This window comes from Talaromyces stipitatus, genomic scaffold (assembly GCF_000003125.1).
Source record: "Talaromyces stipitatus ATCC 10500 scf_1105507295527 genomic scaffold, whole genome shotgun sequence".
Classification (NCBI taxonomy): domain Eukaryota; kingdom Fungi; phylum Ascomycota; class Eurotiomycetes; order Eurotiales; family Trichocomaceae; genus Talaromyces; species Talaromyces stipitatus.
In genome coordinates, this window is record NW_002990114.1 from 3,388,389 (window position 1) to 3,414,250 (window position 25,862).

The following is a 25,862-nucleotide window of genomic DNA, read 5'->3' on the forward strand; positions in this document are numbered from 1 at the left end:
GATATGTGTATCAATAAATAATATTACCTGTAAAACTCGTAACAGGTAGCGGATTCTCCCCCTTTTTTACTTACTCTTCTCATTCTCTTGTGTGAAGGGATGTGAACTCATAATAGGAAATCCATGTCTTATCATAGATATATAATTTGTACGGCCTTAACGTCAAAATTGCAACTGGTGTGATTGAATACTGGCTCAGATCACCTATATTTTGATCAATGAAACTTGCCTGCCATCGAAGTCATCTTTATATCAATATCCAAATTACCAAGCCATACGACATGCATGAGCACTTAGATAGCATATTTCGAAGTTCAGATGACCCATGTCAAATCCCAATGTCCGATGGATCGATCTAAGAATGCTGAGTGACTGTTTCGAATTTAACAGGTGCGAATTACAAATCTTTTCTCGACATCTTATACAATGAATTCGTGTAAAGACCCTGAGAACGGACGATCATTCGGAAACTCGGCAGCAGGATAGACTGACCATAACCTTGGAAGCTTCAGACACACTTCCACAAAACCTGCAGATTGTAGGGTTATTGATGCCGATTAATCCACCCGGTGGATGCTGAAAGCGGGTGGGTAGGGGTGCTGTAGCCGTAACCCTAACTGCTGTATGCGGTGTGCCTCCAATCAGTGCACTCTCCGACTGCTCCCCCGCCTTTTGAGCTTTATTTGGGTATGCTGACCTCTATACCTTCACTAATACTGGAGAAATTTCCTGTACATGACGTCGGTGCGCCGACCACGGTTGAGGGGACAACATGGGAGAGTTTGGGACATATAAGGACATCGAATGTCCCTCGTTGACTCTACAGATCAATACCACAGAACAAGGGTAGAGAGAAAAGTAAGTTGCTCAAAGTCTCAAAATGGTTAGCAACGAAATGAGCAAGAACTTTGAGATCGCCATCATCGGAGCCGGCATTTCTGGCACCACTCTGGCCATTGCCCTACACCATCGCGGCCTTAATGTAACAGTCTACGAAGCAGCACATGCCTTTGGTGAGATTGGCGCTGGGGTCTCGTTCAGCCCTAATGCCGTTCAGGCCATGAAAATCTGCCATGACGGTGTCTATGAAGCCTTTGAGGAAGTATGTACGCGAAACAAGTGGTCATCCAAACAGAAAGTCTGGTTCAACTACGTGGATGGATACAACAAGACCAAAAGCGATGGAAGTGAGTTGAAAGCCGATGAACAGCCAGATATTGCTTTCACAATCCACAACAGTCTAGGGCAAACCGCTGTGCATCGGGCGCGTTTCCTAGATGAAATGGTCCACCTTCTCCCCAAGGGAATCGCTCATTTCGGGAAACGGTTATGTGGTATCACGGAACCTGCGAACGATGAGGGAAAGCTAGTCATGCATTTTACCGACGGTACATCCGCCGAAACAGATGCAGTTATTGGTTGCGATGGTATCAAGTCTGCTGTGCGACGCTGTTTGTTTGGTGAAGATAGTCCCTCGGCTTGGCCTAGTTATACGCATAAGTATGCCTATCGCGGACTGATTTCGACGAGAGATGCAGTTGCAGCCATTGGAAGCGAGGTGGCAGAGAATTCGTTTATGCATGTATGCTCTCATCTCCATGACCAGTCTGGTAGACATTGACATGATTAGATGGGGCCGAATGGACATATTTTGACATTCCCAGTTGACAAGGGCGAGACATTGAATCTAGTCGCGTTCCGTACCACTTCTGCCAACTGGGAAGATCCATCTCGACTGACCAAGCCAGCTCATCAGGATGATCTCCTACGAGATTTTGAAGGCTGGGCGCCATACATTCAGAAACTTTTGAAACTTACCAAGCCTGACCTGGACATTGTACGTTGACCACTATCTTACCCCTTTATAATATCCTGACCGAGAACAAAACAGTGGGCAATTTTCGACCTGGGCAACAACCCAGTCCCTACTTTCTGCAAAGGACGAGTCTGCATCATCGGCGACGCAGCACACGCAACATCCCCTCACCACGGTTCCGGCGCCGGCTTTTGCATTGAAAGTAGCGCAATCCTCGCCTCTCTGCTCGCCTCAGACAAAGTCCAAACCGTCTCGGATATCCGCGCCGTCTTTGAGACCTTTGACGCCGTTCGTCGTGAACGGTGCCAGTGGCTTGTGCAAAGTAGTCGGTTTATAGGTGATTGCTATGAGTGGCGCGCTGATGGGGTTGGCAAGGATTTTGAGATTATTGAGCGGGAAATCAATGTGAGATATGGTATTATTGCCAATGTGGATGTGGAGAAGATGTGTAGGGAGGCCGTGGAAGATTTCAATAAAAGGGTATCTGCCTAACCTTGGAAGTCTCTTGAGAATCACTGAAAGTGCCAAATAGATGTAATTTCTCTGCATACTGAGTCTGATGTAGCTTAATTTGTCCCCGAATGAAGCGAGGGCAGATAGCTTAGAGTAATATAGAAGATAGGTAGAAAACGAAAGGAAAATCGTCAGTCATGAGTTTGGAAAACTAACAGCTTCTCTAAGACGTCCGAAAGATACCAAGCGTAACAAAATCAGTGAGAAGGGAGAAAACAGCCTCCAAAGCTCAGGAAATATCATAGTCACATGCTGATATTTCGAGCAACGATATCTAAACCAGCATCGTTTTCCGCCTCTTGCAGTGCCCTTTCAAGAGCTGCCCTCCGATCTTCTTCTCTAGTACGTGCGACTTCCTCCTGTGACGGTGGGAATCTTTCATTCCGCAAATCAATCTTTCGAACATCCTCGAATTCGTGTATAGCCTGCCTGATTCCCTCAGCACCCAGCATCAGCGTCCCGGCAGGAAGTCGTCCGCCAGCTGCATTCTTGAGCTCAGTGATCCCCTCTGCTTCCTCGCGTAATACGTGATAGACTCGAGACAAACGACCGATAGCCAAGATCTTCTCCTTGAGGGTCCGTAGTCTGAGTTCAGTTTGTTCGTCCTGTTCAATGATAGGAGGAGGCGGCAGAGCAGGTACACCCGGCGAGACTGACGGAGGAGTTCCAGCATTCGTTCCTTCTTCGAGCTCTTCCTTTGAGCAGACATTCAAGATTGCGATCAGCATGTCTGTAATCTTTTCCCCGACAAAAGGGAGGGACCATGCAAACACGTTCATAAAGTTGTGCAACCAGAAAGGGTGTGGTGAGCAATTAAACTGGCGAATATTCATAACATTGTTTTCATATTTGAGCACAGCGGCTTTGTTATTGTATTCGTCCACATAGTTAGGGGCGCTGAAGAGGGTCATAAGGCTGGGAAATCCGGTTGTGCGGCCTTTGCGATACATTCGATATCCAGATTCCTGAGCTTCGTGCGCACGGATAATAGAAAAGAGGTTATTCTTTTCCAAGAAGTTGCATGCTGCGGAATAGGAGAAGGAGTATGAGCAGCCTCGGATATGATTATTTACAAAGTATTCGCCTGTTTTCTCCTGACCGAAATTCTCCAGGGGGTCGGCCCATAGAAGATCACACATTAAGCCATGACTAGGGGGTTCCCTAAATCGATCAATAGCTTGAATATCCTGGAGAGTATATAACTCTGGGCTGAGCCCTCCATGGACACAAAAGAACTGTTTATTGAGAACAGCGGCTAACGGCAGCGCACAGAATGAGTCCATGCAGGCGTCGTATACTCGTTCCGAGTATTTGTGTATACATTCCATTTTGAATGTGAAATATTCTGTCAGGTGTCGACATTCGTGATTGCCTCGTAGGAGCCAGAATGTGTTGGGATACCATATCTTGAGACACCACAAGTAGAGCACGCACTTTGTGCAGTTTCTGTTAGCAACTAGCTCATCAGACTGATGAGTCGCGAATTTGAGAAGTTGCTACTAACCTCAATACTAAAGTAGCCTCGATCGACATAGTCACCTAAGAAGAGATACTTTGTCTCTGCTGGGTCACCCCCAACCTCGAATAACTTCATCAAGTCGTAGTACTGGCCATGGATATCGCCGCATACAGTGATAGGAGCATCCATTTCGAGTAAATTGGGCTCTGTCCGCAACAACTCGGAGCCCGTTTGAATGATCCATAATGCTTGTGACTCTGTAAGACGGCCCTCTCGATAGAAATGTTGCTTCAGATACTGCAAATTGGGTTTGGTACGGTCTTGAGGTGAGTAAAATGTCTCGTCTGTGGGGGGATAGAGGGCTGGCGCTTGTACTTCTGTGATTTGAAGGTTAGTAGAGAGTTTGTGAATGTCTAGAAGTGGTACCTTTGCAAACTCGATCTATTGTCGAGACCTGGGTGCCATCTGGCATCACATGCCATGTAGGTGAGGTTGGCTGGGTCATTGGTCGCCCCGCGCCGTCTCAGTATTTGCCTAGTCAACTGTCTTGGGGAAAGGTCGAAGAAAGATAACGTACGGACCTTAAAGATTAAAAAAAGGAGTAGTATGTAAATATAGGAATATACAACCTAAGTAAATAGAAAATATAAGCGAGTAAGTTAGATGGCCAGTCTGAGCCTGAAAGGAGAATATCTCCTCCTGCATCAAGTGCTAAGCCCCACATGAGTAACCCAGTGTGGAAGCCAATCATCAATGGCTTCAGTCTCCTTTACCGACAAGGCTGAAAGGGTACCTAATCTGAATGCTCATCTGCTCTAATACTCTATCTGTCCTGTTTACGAGCGATACACAAGCACAATCTGCGAGCGTATAATCGATAAACTATATAGTCAAGAGAAGAGAGTAATGAATAAACACCTGATATAATGTCTCTGCACTCTGATATCGGAAAAAAAGAATACAATAACCCTTCCCAATCCCATGCGCTTGCCATCGATCCCATAACCCATAACTAAACCATTAACTGACCCACAGAAGCAGAAGCAGAAGCAAAAGCAATTAAAGAGAAAAAAAACCAAACCAACCAAATTTCGCCTTATCAGTCATAGATCATTGATCTCTCAATCATCTTCTCGTTCTCGTGTATAGTCTCATGGTCGACGTGGAGGCCACAACTTCTCTGCTGTGAGTTTCTTCGCAGACTTTTGAGCTCGCGACAAGATACCTGTCGGAATAGCTTCTTGTAGCTGGGTCTGAAGACCCTCCAAATCTTTCAGTCGGGTGCCCAGAAAGTTACAAGTTTCGTCAAAGACGTCGTGTGCTACTTTGTTCATAGCGACGCTATGCTTATGAACCTTCTCCAAGGCCGCGGAAGCTGCATCGATCTGACGCGAGGCGCCACGCGTGACTAAATCACTTAATTCCTTCGACTGTTCCATGATCTTGTGCAGGTTGGCCTTGAGCTGTCCACTGTCGTAACGAAGAGACTCTGCTTCCTTTCGTATACTGTGTGATTTCTTTACCGCGTCATCCACCCACAACTGAACGTCTGTGGACAGACGAGTATAGATATCTGAGAGACCCGTCTGAGCACTGTCGAAATCCTTTTTGATTTGTGATGATACTGCTTGTGCTGCTCGTTTCCAGTTCTCAATCTTCAACCACGGTGTACCAAAGTCGACCTCAAGAGTCTCCTCTCGTGGTTGCTTGGATCGCGATGATACAGTAACATTGACAAGTCCATATGCATCCTCACGATTCAGTCGAAGAGTGTAAACGCCATCAAAGAGCTTCGCTAGTTCGTAAGGTAACGAGATATTGCCCCGTGTCACTCTGATATCAAATCTATGGTTCTTTGCTGCGGCGGGTTGTTTGATGATAACATGACAATCTCCAATAACCTGAAACTGGATTGCATCATTCTGGCTGGGTTGATCCTTGAGCAGTTTCGAGATATCAGAGAAGTCGCTTACAGGACCAACGGATAGCGTTTCGAACCTCTCACTCAAATCAGTAGAACGGGATTTTAACGCGAGTGAAGCCAGTCCAGCTGTGTTGGCAGCCGGAAATATCGTTGTTGTTGTGGTAATCGTGGTTGGAACGACACTTGCGGCCGAGGAAGATACGGCCGCTCCTCCAATGATTGATACGATAAAGGTAGCTACGGCACGGAGAGCACTATATCCTAGGGATAACGACGTTGCGAGGACAATCGATAGCATTAATACGCGCAGGAAAGGTGCAAGCTCATGAGCACGCCCGTTACAAGCGGAGAAAATGCTCGATGAAGGATACTTCTCAGCATCATAGAACAGATTTGGCTCGACTGGTTTTTGTGGTAGCGACGTAGTAGAGCTCGTAGACACCTTTCGAGGACGCAACTCTGAGAGTGATGCGAGATGCCGATTTAGTTGACTAGGGGTTATTGACTCGAAAGTCTTCACATCAATCGGATAGCGTTCCACAACAACAGTCTCTCCGGTGAGAGAACGACGAGATTCCAGGCAGAGGTGTAGGCTCTGATGATCGAAGGGGAAGAGGTGCTGGCCGGGCTTCCTCCAGAGAGGTTCCTCCGATATGATTAATACGGGAATGCCGTGTATTTTCATGAAGTTCTGAGCAAGGTGCCTCGCACGCATGCTAGCTTCACCATCACGATCTGAAACAAGGAAGATAGATAGATCCGGAATAGACCACTCGGTATCTGAGAGGATCTGATGCTCCGATCCAGTCCAGACGGACGAACAAGATGGACGGTTCTTAAAGTTGAGCGTAATATCGGTGCCACTAGGCGTTCGGTGGGATTCCGAGACGGCACCGATGCATTCATCGACGACTAGCTGCACATGAATAGGGAGAAGCTCTGCATAATTCGGAGTAGCCCCGATTCCAAAAGAAGTAGGAACTACATGATATCTAGAAGACTCAGTTGAGCTGCTTCCCAGACTGCGGGTGGAGCTGGACACGAGCACGTCGCCGATCTTGTCGAGAATGATGTTGCGGAACTCAGGGTTGCCCATATAGAGCACACGAAAAGGCTTATCTAGGTCCAGTCCCTGCTTGGTCATGGTCTGCTGCACGGTGATGGCTAGCTGACAGTCGTCAAGGTTCATAGGAAGCTGATCCTTCAGAGCAGCAGTCTCCTCATCATTTAGAATATCGATTGTGTGTTTGAGCTGAACCCGTTGTACCTCAGGCCAATCTTCGGGCTCTGAGAATTCGATAGAGTCAGATGAGTGCGACATGAAGGGTTTGGTTGTGAGGTTGCTATCCTCCACGGGTGGCAGGTCACGAGCAAATAGAGGTAGTGGAAGCTCTCGCGAATCCTCTATAACACTCTCTTCATCCTCGTTGTCCGCATCCTCTTCCTCACTTTGAGAGTTGTTGACATCGTCATCGTCGTAACCGCTGCTCTCTCGGTCATCGAGGCTGGCTACATCATCAGGACCATTTTGGTCAATGAGAGAAGCCATATCCGTCTGCTCCGATCGAGTGCCATCTTCAGAGTGTATATCCGAAGTGCTGAGGGTGGCCCAGCTCTCGCTGAGGGCACTAGACGGGCGTTCGTGGTGCGGGTTGTTGGTCGACATGGTCGGTCGTGATTGAGACAACCACTCTTCGACCGAGCGACTTAAGGGGGGGAATGTCGGGTATTGAAGCCGAGGGGTTGCAGCGGGATCGAAGTTACTGTTGCGTTCCTGATTATTAGCCATGATGCTGACAATATGACGAGAGCAGCAGCTGGCTGCTCTGGAAAGCGTGGGTTGCAGTCAGTCAAAATATATGGATGGAAGCAGGCAACGATGGCTATGGAGGTGGGTCTGATAGCTGTGCGGGCCCGTGATAGCCACCAGATCAAACATAGAAGGAGAGCAGTAGCCGAAGCGAAGGAGAGTAGCTCAGAAGAGAACGAGAATACTGTGTTGATGGAAACACGAAGAGCAACTGGTGGAATGAAAAAAAGTAACTGTCCGGAGGTCCAAACAGGTTGGATCTCTGCCTGGACGAGTTACTTTATCGGTGATTATCGATAACGGAAGAGGGGTCGGTACTAACTGACTAGACTGGAATCAGCCCGGTGCCCAATACGTAGTTATACTCTAACTCGATCGGATAGATGGAGGTATGTAGTGGGCGATTTCTAGTTGGCAAAGTGATTATTAGTCTCGTTGTCGTCGGTTCTATTGGGTTAAAATACAACACAATATCGAGTTAGCAGGATGACAAGTTTCAGGAATCAGCCGGGGCGAGTGTGGAGACTTCACTTTCTGGAGGTCCTTGAGTTGACGGGCGGTGATTTCCGGCGATTCACTGGCCATGAAAACAAGTATTGTGTGCAGTGGAGCTGCGCTTTATACTTGTTTGGATGATTTTCGCGTCGGCATAGTTGTAGCAGAACAGAAGGTCTGGAGGGTGTTTATAGAAGTAATCGGAAGCTGGCGGGGCGCATGACGAGGATAACACTAAACCGCTTTGGTCGATTACGTCGATGCACTACGAACTCGAAGAATGCAGCTGTGTAGTATGTATGTATGCTATACTGGATTTACTGAAATGTAATTAATATACATACATAGTATTTACAGTATTACTTTGAGGAGTTCTTCTATTCCTCATTGTAGTTCAAGTCATGGAACGTTGAAGATGGAGATAGTGGATATAGGCTAGTCCGTAAGAGGCATAGGGCAGAATCATGTGAGCTTAACGCGGATCACGAGACAGCTTCTTTATCTTGACTCTACTATGGAGAACGTACTTGTTTAAGGCTATATAATAAATAAGAGACAAGGAGCCGGCAATATATCTACTGGATTAGATATGTATTATACATAATATATGTCGAAGACACTGGTGGTCAAGCAGAAAATTGTCGGAGTCGACACGGGGCCAATCAGCCTTACGGATTGGGTTAAATCAAAACAATACGTCATCGGGACAATAATTGAATGAAAACTCCAGAAACAATGCACTGAAAGCAAGTGAAGAGTGAAGACAATCGAATACTCTATTCTTCTATGTTCCGGGATACAAAACTATAAACAAGCGTTGAGTGTGTACAACGACACCTGACTCAGACTAGGGTCTCTGTCTCCAAGGCAGGAACCGTGCGTCAGTTGAAGTTACCCGCACAGTGCAACTCCCATGTCTTCGATCTCCAACTTTTTCTACCCTTCCGTTTCCAACGCTCCCAGTCAAACGTTGGCAATTTTTCAGCCCCAATCTTTGAACGCACCATATCAATGTGCTATCCACTGAGGGTGAATGGCGGAAAGGGGCCACGAGAGCCTAGCTGAGAACGGCCCGACGCTAACCAATGGTGTCGCTTTATCCAGCGCCCGTTCAGCTGATCGCGTGTTTTTGTTCTTGAAATTGATTCCATCCAACCACTCCATTTTCACTATTCTAGATTCAATCGCCCACATTGGCCAATTTGGAGCTAGATTGGTCTTCCCGTTCCTGCACCATTCAGCTAGGTGGAGATTTTGTGTCTGTTCACCTTTTAGACTCTTGGAAACATGGTGACGGGCGCGAATACGGGCTGGAGTGCAGTTGGGAGGTTCGTCTTTTCTATAACCTCAACTCGAATCCCTTGACCTATCTTTACTCTTGAGTCCCGGCCATCACCATCTCCTATTATTCGACTACCGTATCGTCCGCACACGCTCTGTTCAGTTCTGTCGCATATGAATTCCATATACTAGCACACTCAATTGGGTCGCCGCGAACCAAGTACAGAAAGCCCAAAATCCAATACGAATTCCTCAACATGGATCGCGAAGACGAAGTCGAAATGCTCCGGGCATACTCGCAATCTCCGCGATCAGGCAGCCGAACTCCCCGTAACACCACTCAGAACCAAGCACCTCAAGAGACAATCAAGCAGTTCTGGGATCAGTTCAATACCAGGTACCCAGGAAAGATTTTCACTATCTTGCCCGACAATCCTTACGCTCGCAGTAAAGCTGCACAACAACCGACTGGCGTCATCCAGAGCTCGGAGGCCGTTGGATCCTATGAGCAGGCCAGGAAGGAATGCGAGATAGCTGTCGAGCGCATTGTCAGAGAATGCGAACGTATCAATCAGAAGTATAGTGATCCGCATTTCGATATCGAATTCGATCTGAAAACTGGAAAGAGGAATTGCCTAGATGGCCTGGCTGAGGAGAATATGGAAATGCGACCCAGAGGTGTCAAGAGGGTGACGGTATGTTCATCTGGCATTACACCAAGAGATGTATAGCTGATTGGTTCTTCTTCGCGATACTTAGGATATCTTCGAGCATCCTCAATTCTATATCAACGGCCCGACAGCAGGTGACGTGCGCCAGGGGCGCGACGGGGACTGTTGGCTTATGGCTGCATTGTGTACTCTGGGAAATAAAGAAGGGTTGATTGACCGGTTATGCGTTGCTCAGAACGAGAAAGTTGGTGTATACGGCTTTGTGTTTTATCGAGGTTTGTGTTCCATCGCTCTTCGATAATCCCAGCTAATCATTACTCCTGAAAAGATGGCGAATGGCAACAATGTATAATTGATGATAAACTCTACCTCCGCGCAGCCGATTACGATGAATCAATCGAAGAAAGACCGATATGGGACGATATCAATCGGAAGGATACAGAGGAGGAATATCGCAAGGTGTGGCAAACGGGCTCCCGAGCATTGTATTTCGCACAGTGCTCGGACGAAAATGAGACATGGCTTCCATTGCTGGAGAAAGCATACGCCAAAGCCCATGGAGACTATACCGCTATTGAGGGTGGTTTCGTCGGGTATGTTGTACAATGCTGCCAAAACGCACTTTGTTTGCTAACCCAGCCTGTTATAGAGAAGCAATAGAGGATCTTACTGGCGGAGTAACTTCAGAGATCTTATCGACTAATATTCTGGACAAAGATAAGTTCTGGAAGGAAGAGTTGATGAATGTTAACAAGCAATTCCTTTTCGGCTGCGCTACTGGTATATTTTCAAATTGGTTAGACCCGAAGTACCGTGGACCACCGAGAGAGCGAAAAGGTATATCTGAAGGACACTCGTACTCTATCATGGAGGCAAAGGAAATCAATGGAGTAAGGCTACTTCGCCTGAGGTGAGTGCTTGCTGTTTTGGAACTGTTTGAGAGATTCAACTAAAAATCTGCGTAGAAATCCCTGGGGAAAGAAAGAATGGAGCGGCGCATGGAGTGACGGTTCTGAGGAGTGGACTCCAGAGTGGATGAATTTACTTAATCACAAGTTTGGCAACGATGGAGTATGTTATAACCACTCCCATCAAGAGAACTTACATACTGACGTTTCAGGTATTCTGGATCTCCTACGACGACCTTCTCAAGAAGTACCAGCACTTGGACCGGACACGCCTTTTTGGACCCGAATGGACAGTTACCCAGCAATGGATGAGTCTGAACGTGCCGTGGTCAGCAGACTATCACCACGAGAAGTTTGTGATTGAAATCTCACGTACCAGCCCAGTAGTCGTTGTGCTGTCTCAGCTTGATACCCGGTACTTTAGAGGGCTCGAAGGCGAATACGACTTTACGCTGCAGTTTCGATTGCAAAAGGAAGGCGAGGAAGACTACATTGTTCGCAGCAGCACCAACTACATGATGTCTCGATCAGTGAACACAGATATCACTCTAGACGCTGGCAAATACTGCGTGTTAGTGAAAGTTACGGCTTATCGACGCAAAAACGTGGCCAGTCCTGAAGAGGTTGTGCGGGTTACTGCATCGCGTCGACGGGAAAAATTGGTTCAGATAGGTCTTTCATACGACCTGGCTCATACAAAAGGCCTTACATTAGAAACAGAAGCTGAAAAAAGAGAACGTGAGGAACGTGAGGAACGACAACGGTTTCTTGATCGACAGAAGCTTCGTGAGCAGATCATGAAGAAATTACAGCAACAGCATATTCGAGAGAAGAAGATACGAGCAAGAAGAGAGAGGATGATGAGACGTGAACGACTACGGGAAGCTTTGGAAGAGGAGAGAGCCTTGCACGCTGAGTCCGCGGACGACGCAGAAGAGGATTTTATTCCCGAGATTCGAAACGGACATGAAGATCTTTACCAGCCTAATTGGACACATCATGAGAACGAACTACAATCCGCGCCAACAACGAGAAAAGCCCGCGTATCAAGCCGACCTCCCCGCCCAAATCTCAAAACAAGCTTCCCCAAATCAAATGCTGCTCGCTACCAAGAGACAATGGAATTACTACAAGACTTTGAATTTGATTCTGACCTCGACATGCCACCCGAAAACTCCCCTACGCATTCATCTGCATCCTTTCCAGGACCTCCACCTAGAGCCGGAGGAGGCGGAGGAGATGGAAGCATCGACCCATGGAATGCAGTCTGTATCGTTGGTTTGAAGGTATTCTCCAAAGACCCCGAGTTGAAATTACAAGTTGTGCGACCGGGGTGTAATGATGGTGAAGCGCCGTTGGATCGTGATGATCCGGCTGTCTCTGCGACGTTTGAGAAGAGAACTTCGTGGCTTACCTAGGTATCATACTTTCGTTTTGCGTATGCAATGTGTATACGATGTATTAAGATAAACGATCGCGGCACTTTTCGGGTGTATATTATTGTCTCTTGGTGTATATAAATCATGCTCTTCGTACGCAATTTTATCTATATTCCAATCATATAACATGTTCAGTTGGGTCTGTCCATCAGTCATCAACATAACATAGATACAGTATGCTCAACACGACTCTTGCAAAGGATGAGCCATCACACCCTCGGTCGTAATCTCAACCGGCTTTATCACCGCCTTGCCATTGCCATGATCATCAAACTCCATCCGATCAATACAAACATATCGATGATTAGCAGCATAATCACCAAGTGGTCGACGATGATACACAATGTACCATTCATCCGTACCCGGAATGTGCAGTACACCATTACTACCGGTACCCTGCGCAACTTCATGGTCGGGGGAAAGAATGTGAGAGGGTGTTTTCGTGAATGGGCCCAGTGGGGAGGTTGTGGATGTTACGTATTCGACGCCGTAGGAGTTGTCGCCCCATCTTGATATATCATTAGTTCATTGGGAAAACCAGAGAAAGGAAAAAAAATTTACCCTCCTACGCTGTACATATAGTAATACACCCCCTCTCGTTTGATCATGTACGGCGCTTCGACATAATTCGGCGGCGTGAGTTCAACAACCTCAGATTTGAATGAGATCATGTCATCATTCAACTCCGCCCCAAGACCATGCGACCAACCACCCCAGAGAAGATATGCACGTCCATCATCATCGATAAAGACGGCGGGATCAATCGGTTGTCCACCAAACAAGACATCCGCAATTAACGGTTTACCTAGTACATCCTTATACGGTCCCTGCGGCTGCCCAGTCGTCGACTTCGCGACTCCAATCCCCGCCCCGTCACCGGCAGAGAAATACATGTAATAATCACCGTTTTTGTATGCGGCTGTCGGCGCCCAGGCGGCTCGATTCGTGGACCAGGGGATATCTGCAAAGTCGAGGATGCGTTCGTGTTTGGTCCATTGAATCAAGTCCGGGGAAGAGAAGCAGTCAAAGTACGTTTGTTGGCCGTAGTCGAGGGATAGAGAGGGGAAGATCCAGTATTGGTTTTCGAAGATGTGGCCGTCGGGGTCGGCGTACCAGCCTGGGATGATGGGGTTGCCGGAGTAGGTGTTTTTGTCAGTTGTTGGGCTGATCTTGAGTTGCCGTGGTGATGGCCAGTTACTACCACCACCCATGTTGGATTAATTGCATTGAGATCGTGTAGAGAGACGCAATAGGTTGTGTAGGTTCAGATGCAAGGTGCGGAGAATGTCAGAATGCGGAGAAGTGGGGATGCGATAAGATACCGATTGACGACTAGGGATATCGAGATTTATACATCATCTCTTTAAACCAGTTTGCACTTTCGTGGACAGTCTCCAGATAATTTGGGTCCGTGAGTTGAAGTTGCTCGTTATGATCGGCCGTTGTGGTACGAGTCACGTTACGCAATGTCACTCTCTCCTCGCCATTCCCAGCGTCTTCTCCCCAGAAACATGCACGACGCATAACAGACACCATATCTTTAGCTTGGGTCGCCAAAACAGAATTGTTCTCAGTTGCTGATCTTCTTGAAGTTCTGTGTTTCGGCGAAGGACCATCATTTTCATTTGAATTGGTGACTGACTCTAGACTTTGAAAAGGCATAGGAACATCTTTATTAGATCCCAGTCGCGCGAAGAATTTCATCCAAGGCAAATTAATTTGAAGCCGCGTGGATTTGGTGAATCCCCTACCACCACCGTCATTGCCAGTATCCAGGCCGTACGGAGGCCATCGCGAGAGAGCTTTGCGACGCCGTGATGGTCGCTCCTCAACTTCCACCGGCGTCGCGTTCTCATTTTCACTAACTCTTGGCTCATCCTCTGTATGTATATGAATATCCCACAAGTCAATCAACTCTTCTTCATCAATTGGCGTCTTTAACAAAGGGATTGGGTACTCCGTTCCCGTAAAATATTCGGGTATGACCTTTGGAACATCTTTACCAGCAGAGCGTAGGAAAAGCATGGGTGAGGCAAAGGGATCAAAGTATTTGGAAGGGGAATCAAATAGATACCTTCTCGTATTGAGTAGAGGTACGAGATCAGATGGTGCAGCTTTTCTTCTGTGCTTTGATGGTTGCTTTGTCTGGGTCGGTTGTGCAGAGGATTTTTGCATTTCATCACCCTCTGCGACTATCACCAGTTTATTCCCGCCAATAGTGTGGCCAGATCCAGTAAATATCTGGGGATCAATGGTACAATAGTCGTCAAGACCAGTCCAGTCACAGACGGGCTCATGAGCTGCAACGACGTGTATATGTTGGGATTCTGTTAATGAAAGCATAGTAGCTAGGGACCCTCCAATATTTGATCCAAAGACAAATAACAGCCCAGGACGAAGAGTCTGTAAGACCCAATCCAGTCCAGCAAGCGTGTCGTGAACTGGAGTAGGGTATCTGTAGAATGGGCGAATCCGGCCATTATCTGAATTTGATAACTTTGTGTTTGTATCTGTATATCCTAGCCGGTAGTTGACCGTGACGACATTCGCCCCCGTGATTGCAGCCATCAGTTCTTGCGGCGTGGAGAGACTACCTCTTAACAGACTGCTTGAGATCATGGTGTCATGATCATCATCATGGGACGAGTAATCTAGAGTCCTATGATCTTTGACGCCGACCACTGATTCATTTTGAAAAATGGGACCCCGAGGCAAATACAAGATCACCTTTGGGTTTGCTTGCGCATTATCCGTCAATGGCCGTAGTATCCTTTAATTGTATGTTAAAACCGACAAGCCCCAAAGGAGATGCAGGTACTCACGTCAGCGTAATCGAACCAGCGCCACCGACTGGCACTTCAACCACATCCTCAACCAGTGGAGGTGGTGCAATTGATGCGAATGTTCGATGTACGGAAGATCTCGAATCTTGGAGAAAGACGCGACGCGCTGTCAGCCTACCGTGTTTGAACAGTAGGGGGCTAACTGAGCTGCCCTGTCGAGTCAATACATTGCGATATTGAAAGAGAAAGCACATGGCACATTTTATGGTTTTCCAGCTTTGAACGAAATTATTGATTACCGCTCAATCTGTGGTTAAGTGATGGAGTCATTGGCTGTGGTTTATTTTCGCGGAAAATTAGCTGCGATAAGATAGACTTTGGTGCCTTGCAGCTGGGATGATACTTTTCAGGGTTAGGGTTTATTGACATGCAAGAGCTCTCCCTACAATTGATACTCACAAATTATCACTGAGTCCTCTAACCAACTGACTGAATGAATGATTCAATCGATAAAATTTTTGCACAGCTGGCATGTACTATGGTAGATTTTGATGGCTTTGATGTTACTAGCAATTCATGAAAGAGCCTGTCGAGATCGAGACTCAATAATCAATATAGCTTCAAGTAGAAAACTTAGCTAGCTAAATTAGACAAAGGAATAAACAGATGCATAAATAAGTAATGATAAGCTATTATACTGTATGGGGGCCGGTTGTCATCAACACAATATGAAAGATACTAGATCATATGACATGCCATCCAATACTGACCAGAGCTTGTATGGGTGAAAGCGATATTACTTCCGATGTGGCTTCGGTGCCTTGATAAAGAATTAGCATATGGTAATAAGCATATATTAGAGAAAATTACTTACCTGTGGTGCAGAAACCCAGTCAAAGTGTCCGAATCGCTTGGTCGACCAGACATCGGCAGGCTTTGTTGCACCCCCTGGCCCACCAAGAATCGTCTGCGGGTAACCGAAATCAAAAGATAGGGCATTCTCTATCTTTGCCATCTCCTCTGAAGTCAGTACTATACCCAAAGCATTGACACTTGCTTTCAAGTGTTCGAGTTTCCTGCCTCCGATGACTGGAAAGACCCAAGGCTGTTTGAGTCTGGCCCAGGCCAATGCAATGCTCGTGATATTGGTGCCTCTAGCTTTAGCTATATCTTCCAGAGTATCTGCCATGATGGTTTTTTGAGGTTTATCAATCATAGCAATATTACGACCTTCTCGTTTAGTTCCCGGATTCTGTTTCTCGGCAGCTCGCTGGGCCGAGGTTCGAAAGTATCCGGATCCTAGAACTCCGTAAGGGATGAAAGCCATGCCTTCGTCGTTGCACATTGGTATAATGTCGCGCTCAACATCACGTTCTGCGGCAGACCATTGACCTTGGTAAACTGAGAAGGGGCTCAACCCCTGCTGCCGCGCATATTCGTTCGCTTTTGAAACGATCCAAGCCGGAGTATTTGAGATACCAAGGTAGAGAGCCTTTCCAGACGATACGAGTTCGTGTAGGGTATGCATTAGCTCTGGGATGCTGGTAGTAAAGTCCCAAATATGGACATAAAACTAGAAATCAATTGTATTAGCTAAATATTATCCATGCATACGGTTAGAGTTCTAGGAACTGACGATATCCACGTAATTTGTTTGTAGCCTCGCCAGGCTCGAATCAAAAGCTGTAAGCATGCTCTTCTTGTTGTTACCGCCAAAGTTCGACTGAATTTTGATCTTGGGGTTCGCCAGTTGCCAGGCAGAGCTGTATTTAGTTGCTAGAACTATCTCGTCTCGATTCTCTCGTATCTTCATCCACTCGCCAATGATGGCTTCGGACTCGCCATATTGATATACGTTTGCGCTATTTGACTGTCAACTAGTCATAAAAAGCAGATTTAAGGAAGTTTTCCGTACGTATCAATGAAGTTACCACCGTTCTCGTAGAAAAAGTCCAGGAGCTTGAATGAAGCATCCTTGTCACATTCTCCCATTAAGTCTTTCATGCTGTTCCCAAACCCCATAGACCCTAGACAGAGAGGGCTAACTTTGACAGCAGCATTGGGAGCAAGCTGACGGTGGTAGCCGAGCAGGCTCTTAGGCTCAGGGGCGACGATCATGATGTTAGCCATTTCGATAGAAGGGGTGGGAATTTTATGTGAGAGCTGAAGATAGTAATAACTTCAGCATATGAAGGGAACTTGACTGGCTTAAGTATCTTAACCCATTTGTACGTCTAACTACCTTCGTTGTACGAAACCATTCTTACTGAAAGTAGTCTACGAGGTGATAATGACGCAGTCTAATACTTCCAGCGGAGTTTATTGGCGAGAATTGCAACCCATCTCAGATGCAAAGAGAGGTACATGTGGGTTTCTGTTGTATGGAGTGCTCTAGGTCGAGAAAATCCTAAGGTCATGTTCATTTCTCAAAAGGGAAGCTTCCCAAAACGTTATACGAGCAGCCCACTTTGAGGCTATGACCAATCATGAATCGGTTAGTTTCACCCTGAAATGCTTATTACTAAGCCAACTCGTGAGGGGGAAAGGCCTTGCAATAAATTTTCACTTCACTTCAAACGTGCAACCTACTGGAATATTGACATTGAAAGTAATTTAATAAATGGCTGGAAGAGGATTCGGGGTTTTCTCCGTTGTTTCGCCGGAAACTCCGTTGCTGGAAAGCCCAGGCGTTGATAACGCTGGCAGGATTATTCGACAGCGTCAATATCACCATAAGTCTCGAAATGGATGCATGAAGTGCAAGTCGAGAAAGGTCAAGGTACGTCTCTTTCCCAGTTATCCGTCTCTATCCCCATTTTCGGTATAAACTCCTCCAAATTACAGGCTTAGATTCTCTATAGTGTGACGAGAGTAGGCCTACGTGTCAGAAGTGCTTCATACGAGGAGAAGAATGCGTATTTGAGCCATGCCCCGCTGCACGCGAGACAAACATGCGCCAAAGCAATCAAACTGCTCCATCGAAACCTGTTTCAAGTTCTTCCAAGACGTCTATGGGTCTCGTATACCAAACTGGGACTCACAGGCATCCACCTCACGAGATCTGTCATGTCGGAACGCCAAATGAAGAGCTATTGTCTCTACGGCTTATGTATCACTTTGAGCACTTTACATCCGATACGCTAATCTTTGGGAAGCTATTTTGGCGGGACCAGATTCTTCCTCTTGCATTGCATGTTGGTGATCCATACCCTTGGTTTTGAAAGTTGTATTAACTGGTCATACAGCACGATTACTTAATGCATGCTGTGCTTACTATCAGCGCCTCACACTTGAATTACCTTCTGCCGCAGCAGGCCGAGAATAAAAGAGCTATGAATATCTATCTCAGCCGCACTCTCCCTGGTTTTAGAAGTGGAGTTGGTACAATTGCATCGTTACAAGACACCGACGCAGTCATTGCATGCGGGTTCCTCTTGCTATACTACGCATGGTACGTTCCTTTTTTTAATGCTGAAAGGGACGACTCAAACCAGAGCATTGATTCTGATGGTTTGCTCTGGTTTGCCACCGGTTTGAGCGAGGTTATTACAGCCGCATACACAATACAATCCCAGGACGGTACAAATAATGGCATCTTCCATAATTACGCCATCCCCCAATATGCGCAGATGCTATTAGACATCCGCACACGGACTGCAAGCGCTGCCAGCTATCTTTCGTATGACTTTGATGGAAACTTTCTTGGTCGCCACAAATTGTCAGATCAGGTACAAGACAGTGTATCCCAAGGAGGGGGTTGCCGAGAAATTAGACTTGAGAACCGGCTTGGGCCGATCTTTTATACCGTCGATTCATTTACTCTTGGGCTAGATTTGACCGGTTTCTTGCCCTCGTTCATGGCATACTCATTGACCTGGCCAACAAAGGCTCCCAAAGATTTCGTGAATCAAATAAACGCGGGAGAATCCCATGCCCTTCTCGTTCTGCTTAGTTTCTATTCGAGTGTCTGGCTGACGTTATCCAACGAAGTTTGGTGGGCCCATCGTCGATGCCGGATGATGTGCGAACTTATCCTATCTCAACTTACCTACCAGAAGGAAAGCTTTTGGAGCGAAAATATCACACGCATTGCTGAGTACTTCAACTTCAATCAGAAGACAAATGGAACCTGGGAAGTTGGGTGCCCCTCGCCGACACGAATATGAAATACTGAGATCAAGCTCTACTCATACCCATTCACTTTAACTAATGCCTACGAAATGGAAATTTCCATACCGCACAAGTACTAATATCGAATGTATGGCGTCATGTAGTCCGTTGAAAGCTCAAAGCATAAGCAGGACGTCAAGGACGGCATATACTCGACAACTATAGACTATGAATCAACTTGTGTTTTCAACAATTACCGTAATCGAGGCCATTTAGGACGGTATTCAATACCTATTACAGTACAGTGTTGCGAACGATTCATGTAATACGCTAACCTGATTCAGTATACGAATCTAGTATCAAAGTTTATCTGATCTTGTATCCACTCTCCAGATCTGTTATGGTTAGTACGTACGAGTCAAACCTAATCTGGTTCAGAGCTAAAATATACGACGACATTTCGAGGTTTCAGTTCACTTCGATTATTAACCTACCTGCTCTGGGATCTGACGGCCGTAATTCCAAGGCTGATAGACTTGCCATGATTGTGAGATATAAAGCATGCTATGAGCCTTCTATGATGCCTCATAATGCAGGAAAAGCCACCCCTCCACTTACCACATCTCCATTTGCAGTTCTTAACAAGAATAAGTATACCTAGGTCATTGTCACAGATAAGTCAACTATTACTTCTCTAGATATTCCAACACCCACGCCAAGCCCAAGGGTTCCGGGGACAACCGACCAACTGCACTTCGGATTATCAAGGATGAGCCTAGGGAAGGCGATCTTAACGACAAGATGGTGTTCATCACTGGTTGTTCCTCTGGTCTTGGAGTAGAGACTGTAAGAGCAATGAAAGCCACGGGAGCCACACTGTTCGTGACAGCGAGGAATCTCGAGAAAGCATGGTTGGCATTAGGCGACATTCTTTATGGAGGGCACATTCACCTCCTCCAACTCGACCTTGAGTCGTTCGAGAGCATCCGTGCCTGTGTTGCAGATTTCAAGCCAAGAGCGGTGGCAACCTCAACGTATTGATCGAGAACGCAGGAATTCGCAATGTACCCGCCGGGAAGACCAGTAATGGGCTTGAGCTCCACTGGGGTACCAATCATCTCTCACATTTTCTTCTCTTCAGGCTTCTCTTGCCAGTACTTCTAGAGTCTTTGACTCCAGGGTTCCAATCGCGCGTCGTCATTGTATCATCGACGGCGCATCGGAATGCGCCAATGGATTTTACCAATCTTAATTGGGAGACGCGCAAGTACCATGGCATTCGGGCATATGGCCAGAGCAAACTCGCTAACTGTACACGGCTTCCAAGATCGAGAGACGCTTCGGCATCAATGATCTCCATGCCTGGAGCGCTCGTCCAGGCGGTATTCGGGCAGGGCTTCAAAGACCTAGTCTGTCAGACTACACCACGGTTTTTATATCGGGTATCATGGTCACCTTTAATATCATGATGAGCACCGAGCAGGGTACATCCACGTCTATTTGGGCTGCTGTAAGCAGAGATTTAGAAGGTCAGGGAGGGAAGTACCTGGAACGGAACCAGATCAGTGAACCAGTAAAAAAGGAGTTTAAACCTATTGATCCTGGACACGCCGAATGGGCATATTATGAGGATAAGGCAAAAAGACTCTATGACGAGTCTCTAAAACTTGTTGGGCTGTGAAGTGCATTCATCTAGCAGACCAGCAGTGTATGCAGGCCTATGGTTTATGGAAAGAAGATTAATCTATTAACCGAAGAGCTGAACAAACATACAGACAATTATACCTAAGTATAGAGGGCATGGACAGTTTGACTTAGGGTTTAGTGAACGGGGTGTCATTTATGAGTAATATGTTATATCAACAAAGGCTCAAAAGAGCCAATCACATCCAGCCTAAAGAGCACTTAGGTATCACCTGGGTAATTGCCTCTCATTGTCTGTCGTGTGGATTCTTCCTTTACTATGTGTGTCTGCATCTTCATATACTTTCCCCTTGCACTGCTGAGATCACACAACAACCAAGTGACAAACTTCAGGATGGAGTATACCACAATGCAGTCCGCCAGGTTGGTAGAAATTCTGCATGTATACCTATGCAGATCAGAAACCACAGTATCAATCACCTGTCAAACATCTGTCTTCCTACAACTGGATCGAAGCACCTCAGCCCACGATCGCCGTCCCAGGTAGCCCTGAACTATGGTTTCCTTCCAGCGCTCCACAACAAGTACCAAAGGATTCTGGTCTTATATATTCAGCTCAGAATACTGCTCGTCATCCTGACAGTCCACTTAAGTCGCTGTTCCGATCTCTGCACATTACTCATCCCTCCTTTGACATTCGTTCGGTTGATCTCGTGACCGATCGAAGGAACATTCGCAAACTTTTATCATACATCAATCCCAACCTTGGCAGAAACGGGCGCGAATCGCTCACTATCAATGTTGAGATAATAAGGAGCGCTGCAGTTTTCTGTCGTTCAGAGACTGAGCCGTCGCCATCCATTGGAGCCCATGAATTCATTGGGTTTCGCCATGAGTTTGAGAAGGCGTACACTAGTAATCAGGTCACTGGTAGTACTGGGCATCACAGAATCTCTCATACAAATTGAGCAACTTGCAACTCGTCATCCGGTACGAAACAAACGGCTACATTGACGATGCCCTAACAAGGCGTACGGGGGTGAACAACGACAACCTCGCGGCTTCCGTGAAGGACATGCTTCTTGCCCCAACTCCTCCTCCTGCTGCTGCTCACGCCGCCGCTGGATCCAAGTTAATGATCAAGAAAGAAGCGAAAGAAGCGAAAGAAGTGCCAATCGAGTCCTATCGAAATCAAAACACACGTGATGTGGAAGCCTATCGACATACAAAGGATTCTCCCGCAACTATGGATATCTCAAACTCCCAAACTTGTCCGTGCTTAGCATAGACAAGGGTTGTTTGAGGTACCAAAATTCGAGATTGTCGCACTTGAAATTCAGAGCTGGGAAAAGAACCATCGAGCCGATCTGAACAAGTTGGTCGCGTCGATCAAGAGTATCATCCAAGCTGTAATGGAGAATGGTGGGAAAGTAGATGTCATATATGATGACCAGCACGGAGACGAATTGGTGATTTGAAAATCTGGGGGGAAATGTTGCCAGATGATCTCTATGTCAGATTGAATAGTGAGTCAAAAGAGAGATTTTCGTAACCTAGAGGCTTGAGCAATCTTCAGGTATTGACGTCTGATGGAAAACGCTCGTAATCACGAGTCGTCGATCGGACTAGAGTCCAAGTACTTACAACTATCAATTCCATGGCAAAGTCTGCTATATGTCCAGCGTCTCCAGAATAGTGTAGAGCGCATTAGAAGGAGGCGATGATAGAAGTGAATCAATCGGAATGGCGAAGTCTATTGCAAGTATGTCAAGAACAAACAAAGGGTATGAATTCAGGGGATAATGCCATCAGTCAATAAAATAAAAAAATTTCATCAGTGTTCCATCACCTATCCGTTGCTCATGCCACATAAAATACCCCTATACGGTACCACACATGAATCAACCACAAGAGAAATAGACGCCAGATACACAAGGAAGAATATAGGGTAGAAGAAAGTGTTGGGAGGGGTTGCGTAGAACGTAACGTGGGACGTAGCTCTTGGTGCCGTCCGAGTATGAAAACCACGTAATCAATGGTCATATACATGTGTGTCTGTTCATCTGAGGCAAGAATCAATTATCAGATAATCATAAGACGAGACATGAAGCTGACGTCTCGGTTCTAACGAACACGAGTACGGCCAGAATAGTATGCGCTGCCCTGTGCGAAGTAGGGATGTGCGCAGGCTTGCTTGGCTGAGATACGGCGTGCTGGATCATATTCAAGGAGCATCTCAAGCAGTTCTAGACCTGCGGGTTCCAGTCCGGACACCAGAGGGGTATCGTAGTTACGCCTCCATTTGGGGAATGAAGACTTGAAGTCCGGGAAGGAGGAAACACCAGGCCATGTGTTCTCATCGGGAGTTCCAAGTAATCTATTATGTCACGGGAGTCAGACTAGAAGAGACAGAGCAAAGGCATGGTCAATATCTACCGGAAGATTTTGAAAATCTCATCGATCTCGGAGTCACCTGGGAAAAGTGGTTTGCGAGTGCACATCTCGGCGAAAATGGTTCCAACAGACCACATATCGACGCCAGTGGAGTACTGACGTCCACCGAGAAGAATTTCTGGGGAGCGGTACCATAATGTCACAACCTAAGACATTAGCCTAGATCGGGAGATATAAATCGACGAAAACTCACCTCGTGCGTATAGGTACGGAGAGGAACACCAAAAGCACGCGCAAGACCGAAATCAGCTAATTTAAGGTTGCCTTCTCGATCAATAAGCAGATTCTGTGGTTTCAGATCACGGTGCAAGATTCGATGGCTATGGCAGTAACGGACACCTTCCACTAGTTGTGCCATGAATTTCTTGACCATGGCTTCTCCTAGACCTAGCTGGTTCATATTGATGGCGGATCCATTCGGTAGAGCCTTTCCACGACCACCCTCGCTAACGGGGAGGGCCTCCATGTACTTTTTGAGATCGAGATCGAGGAACTCAAAGACGAGGTAGAGTTTGTGACCGTCTGCATGAACGATGTCAAACAGGCGGACAATGTTGGGGTCGTTCATTTCCTTAAGTAGCGAGATCTCTCGGATAGCGGTACTAGGGACGCCCTCATCTTCGGCTTCGAGGCGGATTTTTTTCAGGGCAACGATGCGGTTATTATGGTTGAGGTCTCGTGCCTTGTAGACGACACCGTAGGTACCTAGTTGAACAATTAGCATACTATTCCAAGAGCCTTCCTGAAAGAACAGGCAATAGTATCAAGGAAGGGTCATACCCTCTCCAATCTTTTCGATCTTTTCGTAATTCTCCATTTTGGTTGTCGAATGTAGCAGCTGGATCTAGAGTACCGAAGAATTCTTGACAGAATACCAAGCCAGAAATAGATGTTGAAACGAAGGAAGACTTCCGGTAGGTACACGGTACGAACTGCTCAATTCGCTTGGTTGTTATGGGTTGCTGTGGGTTAGTATGCGTGTAAAAAGGGGACAGTCTCAGCAGTACATCATGTGAGAACGAAATAGAAACCACGACAATACAATAGAGCCAACGGAACTGTCCGTCACCTAATATGGATGTCGGAGTGGGGTGATCGCTGAGAGTTGAAGCCTTTGAGAGTCCGAGCTAAGCTAAGCCCAAGCCGGAGTTGGCGTTGTGTACACAAACAAAAAAACAAAAAAAGGAAGGCGTCTCCGCGTCGAAGGCGGTGAGCGTCGGACTACGTCACGTGGCAATGTGTCGCGCTAAAGGCGCTAAAGGGCTTCTAGAATGCGCTTCTCTATAAAAATCCGTCCATATCCGGCATTCTGTGTATTTCCCCTGAGATCGCAGTCATAATGATCTGAAAGGTTTCAGGACCGGTTGAGAAGAATAGACATAGACTACTCTCCCTCACATCTTGCCCAGCTGCTACATCATCATGAACTGGTGGCGTTCCTACAATGGCAACAATCAAAGGTCTCAACGCCCATGATCGCCCTCCGGAAAAAGTTCGCGAGGTCTATAAGAAATACCTGCGCATCAAGATGCCGGAAATTGATCAGGATCCAGAAATAATTGATTTGGAGAAATTGGACGTGGATAATCTGCCCAGTCCATATGCCATATCCGGGTCCTTAGACAGTGCAGACCTTCGGCTGTCATTCGACGAGTTTGTGGGCGTGCACAAGAACTCATCGGGTGGAAAAGATCACCATGGGGGAGGTCTTATTGAGGATATCCCAATTTTGACACACAGCAAAGTAACGGGTCTTCATATGATTCCCGCTTTGTATCCACCAACGGTGCAAAGCAAGTTACTCGATTTGATGCTTCACCGGGATCTTTCAAACCCCGAACATCAAACAAATTTACATCTACATTATGACATTGAATATCCTCATGCAACCGGTCAATCAGCGGATAAACAGAATGAATCACCAATCTCATTCTTTGGTGCCGATCCTACGACTACATTTGCACCCAAAGATCCTCACGTCCACAAACCCATGACAATACAAAATATGCTCGACAAAAAGCTCCGCTGGATCACATTTGGTGGTCAATACAACTGGACGACAAAAGTATACCCTGAGGGACAACCGCCTCCCTTCCCCGAGGATATTGCGCATTTACTACGCGCCTCATTCCCAGAGACAGAAGCTCAAGCAGCAATTGTCAACTTCTACTCTGCCAATGACACATTGTCTATGCACCGTGATGTGAGTGAACAATGCGATATTGGCTTAATTAGTGTTAGTATTGGTTGCGATGCGCTTTTCATGATCAGCCATGATGACGGAGAAGGGTGCGAGGTTATTCGACTTCGCTCCGGGGACGCGGTATACATGTCTGGTCAGTCGAGGTTTGCATGGCATGGTGTACCCAAGATTATACCCGATACGTGTCCGAAGTGGTTGTGCGATTGGCCTGGACCAGGGTACCCTTATTGGCAGGGGTGGATGGGTCGGAAGAGGGTGAATTTGAATGTTCGACAGATGATGGAGTCGAATTAATTGTATGAGATGAGAATGCGCATCTGACCGTCTTCAACTATGGTTATGTCTCAGAAAC

At 46.6% G+C, this 25,862-nt stretch overlaps 11 protein-coding genes across 11 annotated transcripts; 5 read left to right on the forward strand and 6 right to left on the reverse strand.

Moving 5' to 3' along the window:
* Window positions 1-880: 880 nt before the first annotated feature.
* On the forward strand, window positions 881-2,308 carry TSTA_092800 (salicylate hydroxylase, putative; the record flags this gene model as incomplete). The annotated part of the gene is made up of 3 exons (XM_002478952.1): window positions 881-1,582; window positions 1,631-1,837; window positions 1,892-2,308. 3 exons carry the CDS (start codon window positions 881-883, stop codon window positions 2,306-2,308), a joined length of 1,326 nt encoding a protein of 441 aa, XP_002478997.1.
* A 240-nt stretch (window positions 2,309-2,548) lies between these two features.
* TSTA_092810 (protein phosphatase-1, putative) lies at window positions 2,549-4,293 on the reverse strand (the record flags this gene model as incomplete). The annotated part of the gene is made up of 3 exons (XM_002478953.1): window positions 2,549-3,762; window positions 3,834-4,165; window positions 4,215-4,293. The coding sequence occupies 3 exons, from the start codon at window positions 4,291-4,293 to the stop codon at window positions 2,575-2,577; spliced, it is 1,599 nt and encodes a 532-aa protein (XP_002478998.1). The 3' UTR covers window positions 2,549-2,574.
* A 646-nt stretch (window positions 4,294-4,939) lies between these two features.
* TSTA_092820 (uncharacterized protein) lies at window positions 4,940-7,501 on the reverse strand (the record flags this gene model as incomplete). Its single annotated transcript, XM_002478954.1, has 1 exon — window positions 4,940-7,501. The coding sequence occupies one exon, from the start codon at window positions 7,499-7,501 to the stop codon at window positions 4,940-4,942; it is 2,562 nt and encodes an 853-aa protein (XP_002478999.1).
* Window positions 7,502-9,555: 2,054 nt separating this feature from the next.
* Window positions 9,556-12,295, forward strand: TSTA_092830 (calpain-like protein; the record flags this gene model as incomplete). Its single annotated transcript, XM_002478955.1, has 6 exons — window positions 9,556-9,993; window positions 10,058-10,244; window positions 10,298-10,562; window positions 10,619-10,879; window positions 10,935-11,040; window positions 11,090-12,295. 6 exons carry the CDS (start codon window positions 9,556-9,558, stop codon window positions 12,293-12,295), a joined length of 2,463 nt encoding a protein of 820 aa, XP_002479000.1.
* Window positions 12,296-12,496: 201 nt separating this feature from the next.
* On the reverse strand, window positions 12,497-13,527 carry TSTA_092840 (xylosidase/arabinosidase, putative; the record flags this gene model as incomplete). Its single annotated transcript, XM_002478956.1, has 2 exons — window positions 12,497-12,824; window positions 12,878-13,527. The coding sequence occupies 2 exons, from the start codon at window positions 13,525-13,527 to the stop codon at window positions 12,497-12,499; spliced, it is 978 nt and encodes a 325-aa protein (XP_002479001.1).
* A 121-nt stretch (window positions 13,528-13,648) lies between these two features.
* On the reverse strand, window positions 13,649-15,353 carry TSTA_092850 (uncharacterized protein; the record flags this gene model as incomplete). Its single annotated transcript, XM_002478957.1, has 2 exons — window positions 13,649-15,086; window positions 15,139-15,353. The coding sequence occupies 2 exons, from the start codon at window positions 15,351-15,353 to the stop codon at window positions 13,649-13,651; spliced, it is 1,653 nt and encodes a 550-aa protein (XP_002479002.1).
* Window positions 15,354-15,955: 602 nt separating this feature from the next.
* TSTA_092860 (aldo/keto reductase, putative) lies at window positions 15,956-17,229 on the reverse strand (the record flags this gene model as incomplete). The annotated part of the gene is made up of 3 exons (XM_002478958.1): window positions 15,956-16,672; window positions 16,736-16,961; window positions 17,015-17,229. 3 exons carry the CDS (start codon window positions 17,227-17,229, stop codon window positions 15,956-15,958), a joined length of 1,158 nt encoding a protein of 385 aa, XP_002479003.1.
* A 1,127-nt stretch (window positions 17,230-18,356) lies between these two features.
* TSTA_092870 (uncharacterized protein) lies at window positions 18,357-19,265 on the forward strand (the record flags this gene model as incomplete). Its single annotated transcript, XM_002478959.1, has 2 exons — window positions 18,357-18,550; window positions 18,578-19,265. The coding sequence occupies 2 exons, from the start codon at window positions 18,357-18,359 to the stop codon at window positions 19,263-19,265; spliced, it is 882 nt and encodes a 293-aa protein (XP_002479004.1).
* Window positions 19,266-19,789: 524 nt separating this feature from the next.
* Window positions 19,790-22,331, forward strand: TSTA_092880 (short-chain dehydrogenase, putative; the record flags this gene model as incomplete). Its single annotated transcript, XM_002478960.1, has 7 exons — window positions 19,790-19,860; window positions 19,908-20,229; window positions 20,537-20,878; window positions 21,028-21,276; window positions 21,315-21,776; window positions 21,803-22,124; window positions 22,147-22,331. 7 exons carry the CDS (start codon window positions 19,790-19,792, stop codon window positions 22,329-22,331), a joined length of 1,953 nt encoding a protein of 650 aa, XP_002479005.1.
* Window positions 22,332-22,977: 646 nt separating this feature from the next.
* On the reverse strand, window positions 22,978-24,124 carry TSTA_092890 (cell division control protein 2 kinase, putative; the record flags this gene model as incomplete). Its single annotated transcript, XM_002478961.1, has 4 exons — window positions 22,978-23,230; window positions 23,290-23,453; window positions 23,501-24,012; window positions 24,088-24,124. 4 exons carry the CDS (start codon window positions 24,122-24,124, stop codon window positions 22,978-22,980), a joined length of 966 nt encoding a protein of 321 aa, XP_002479006.1.
* Window positions 24,125-24,751: 627 nt separating this feature from the next.
* On the forward strand, window positions 24,752-25,804 carry TSTA_092900 (oxidoreductase, 2OG-Fe(II) oxygenase family, putative; the record flags this gene model as incomplete). Its single annotated transcript, XM_002478962.1, has 2 exons — window positions 24,752-25,494; window positions 25,549-25,804. The coding sequence occupies 2 exons, from the start codon at window positions 24,752-24,754 to the stop codon at window positions 25,802-25,804; spliced, it is 999 nt and encodes a 332-aa protein (XP_002479007.1).
* Window positions 25,805-25,862: the final 58 nt, after the last annotated feature.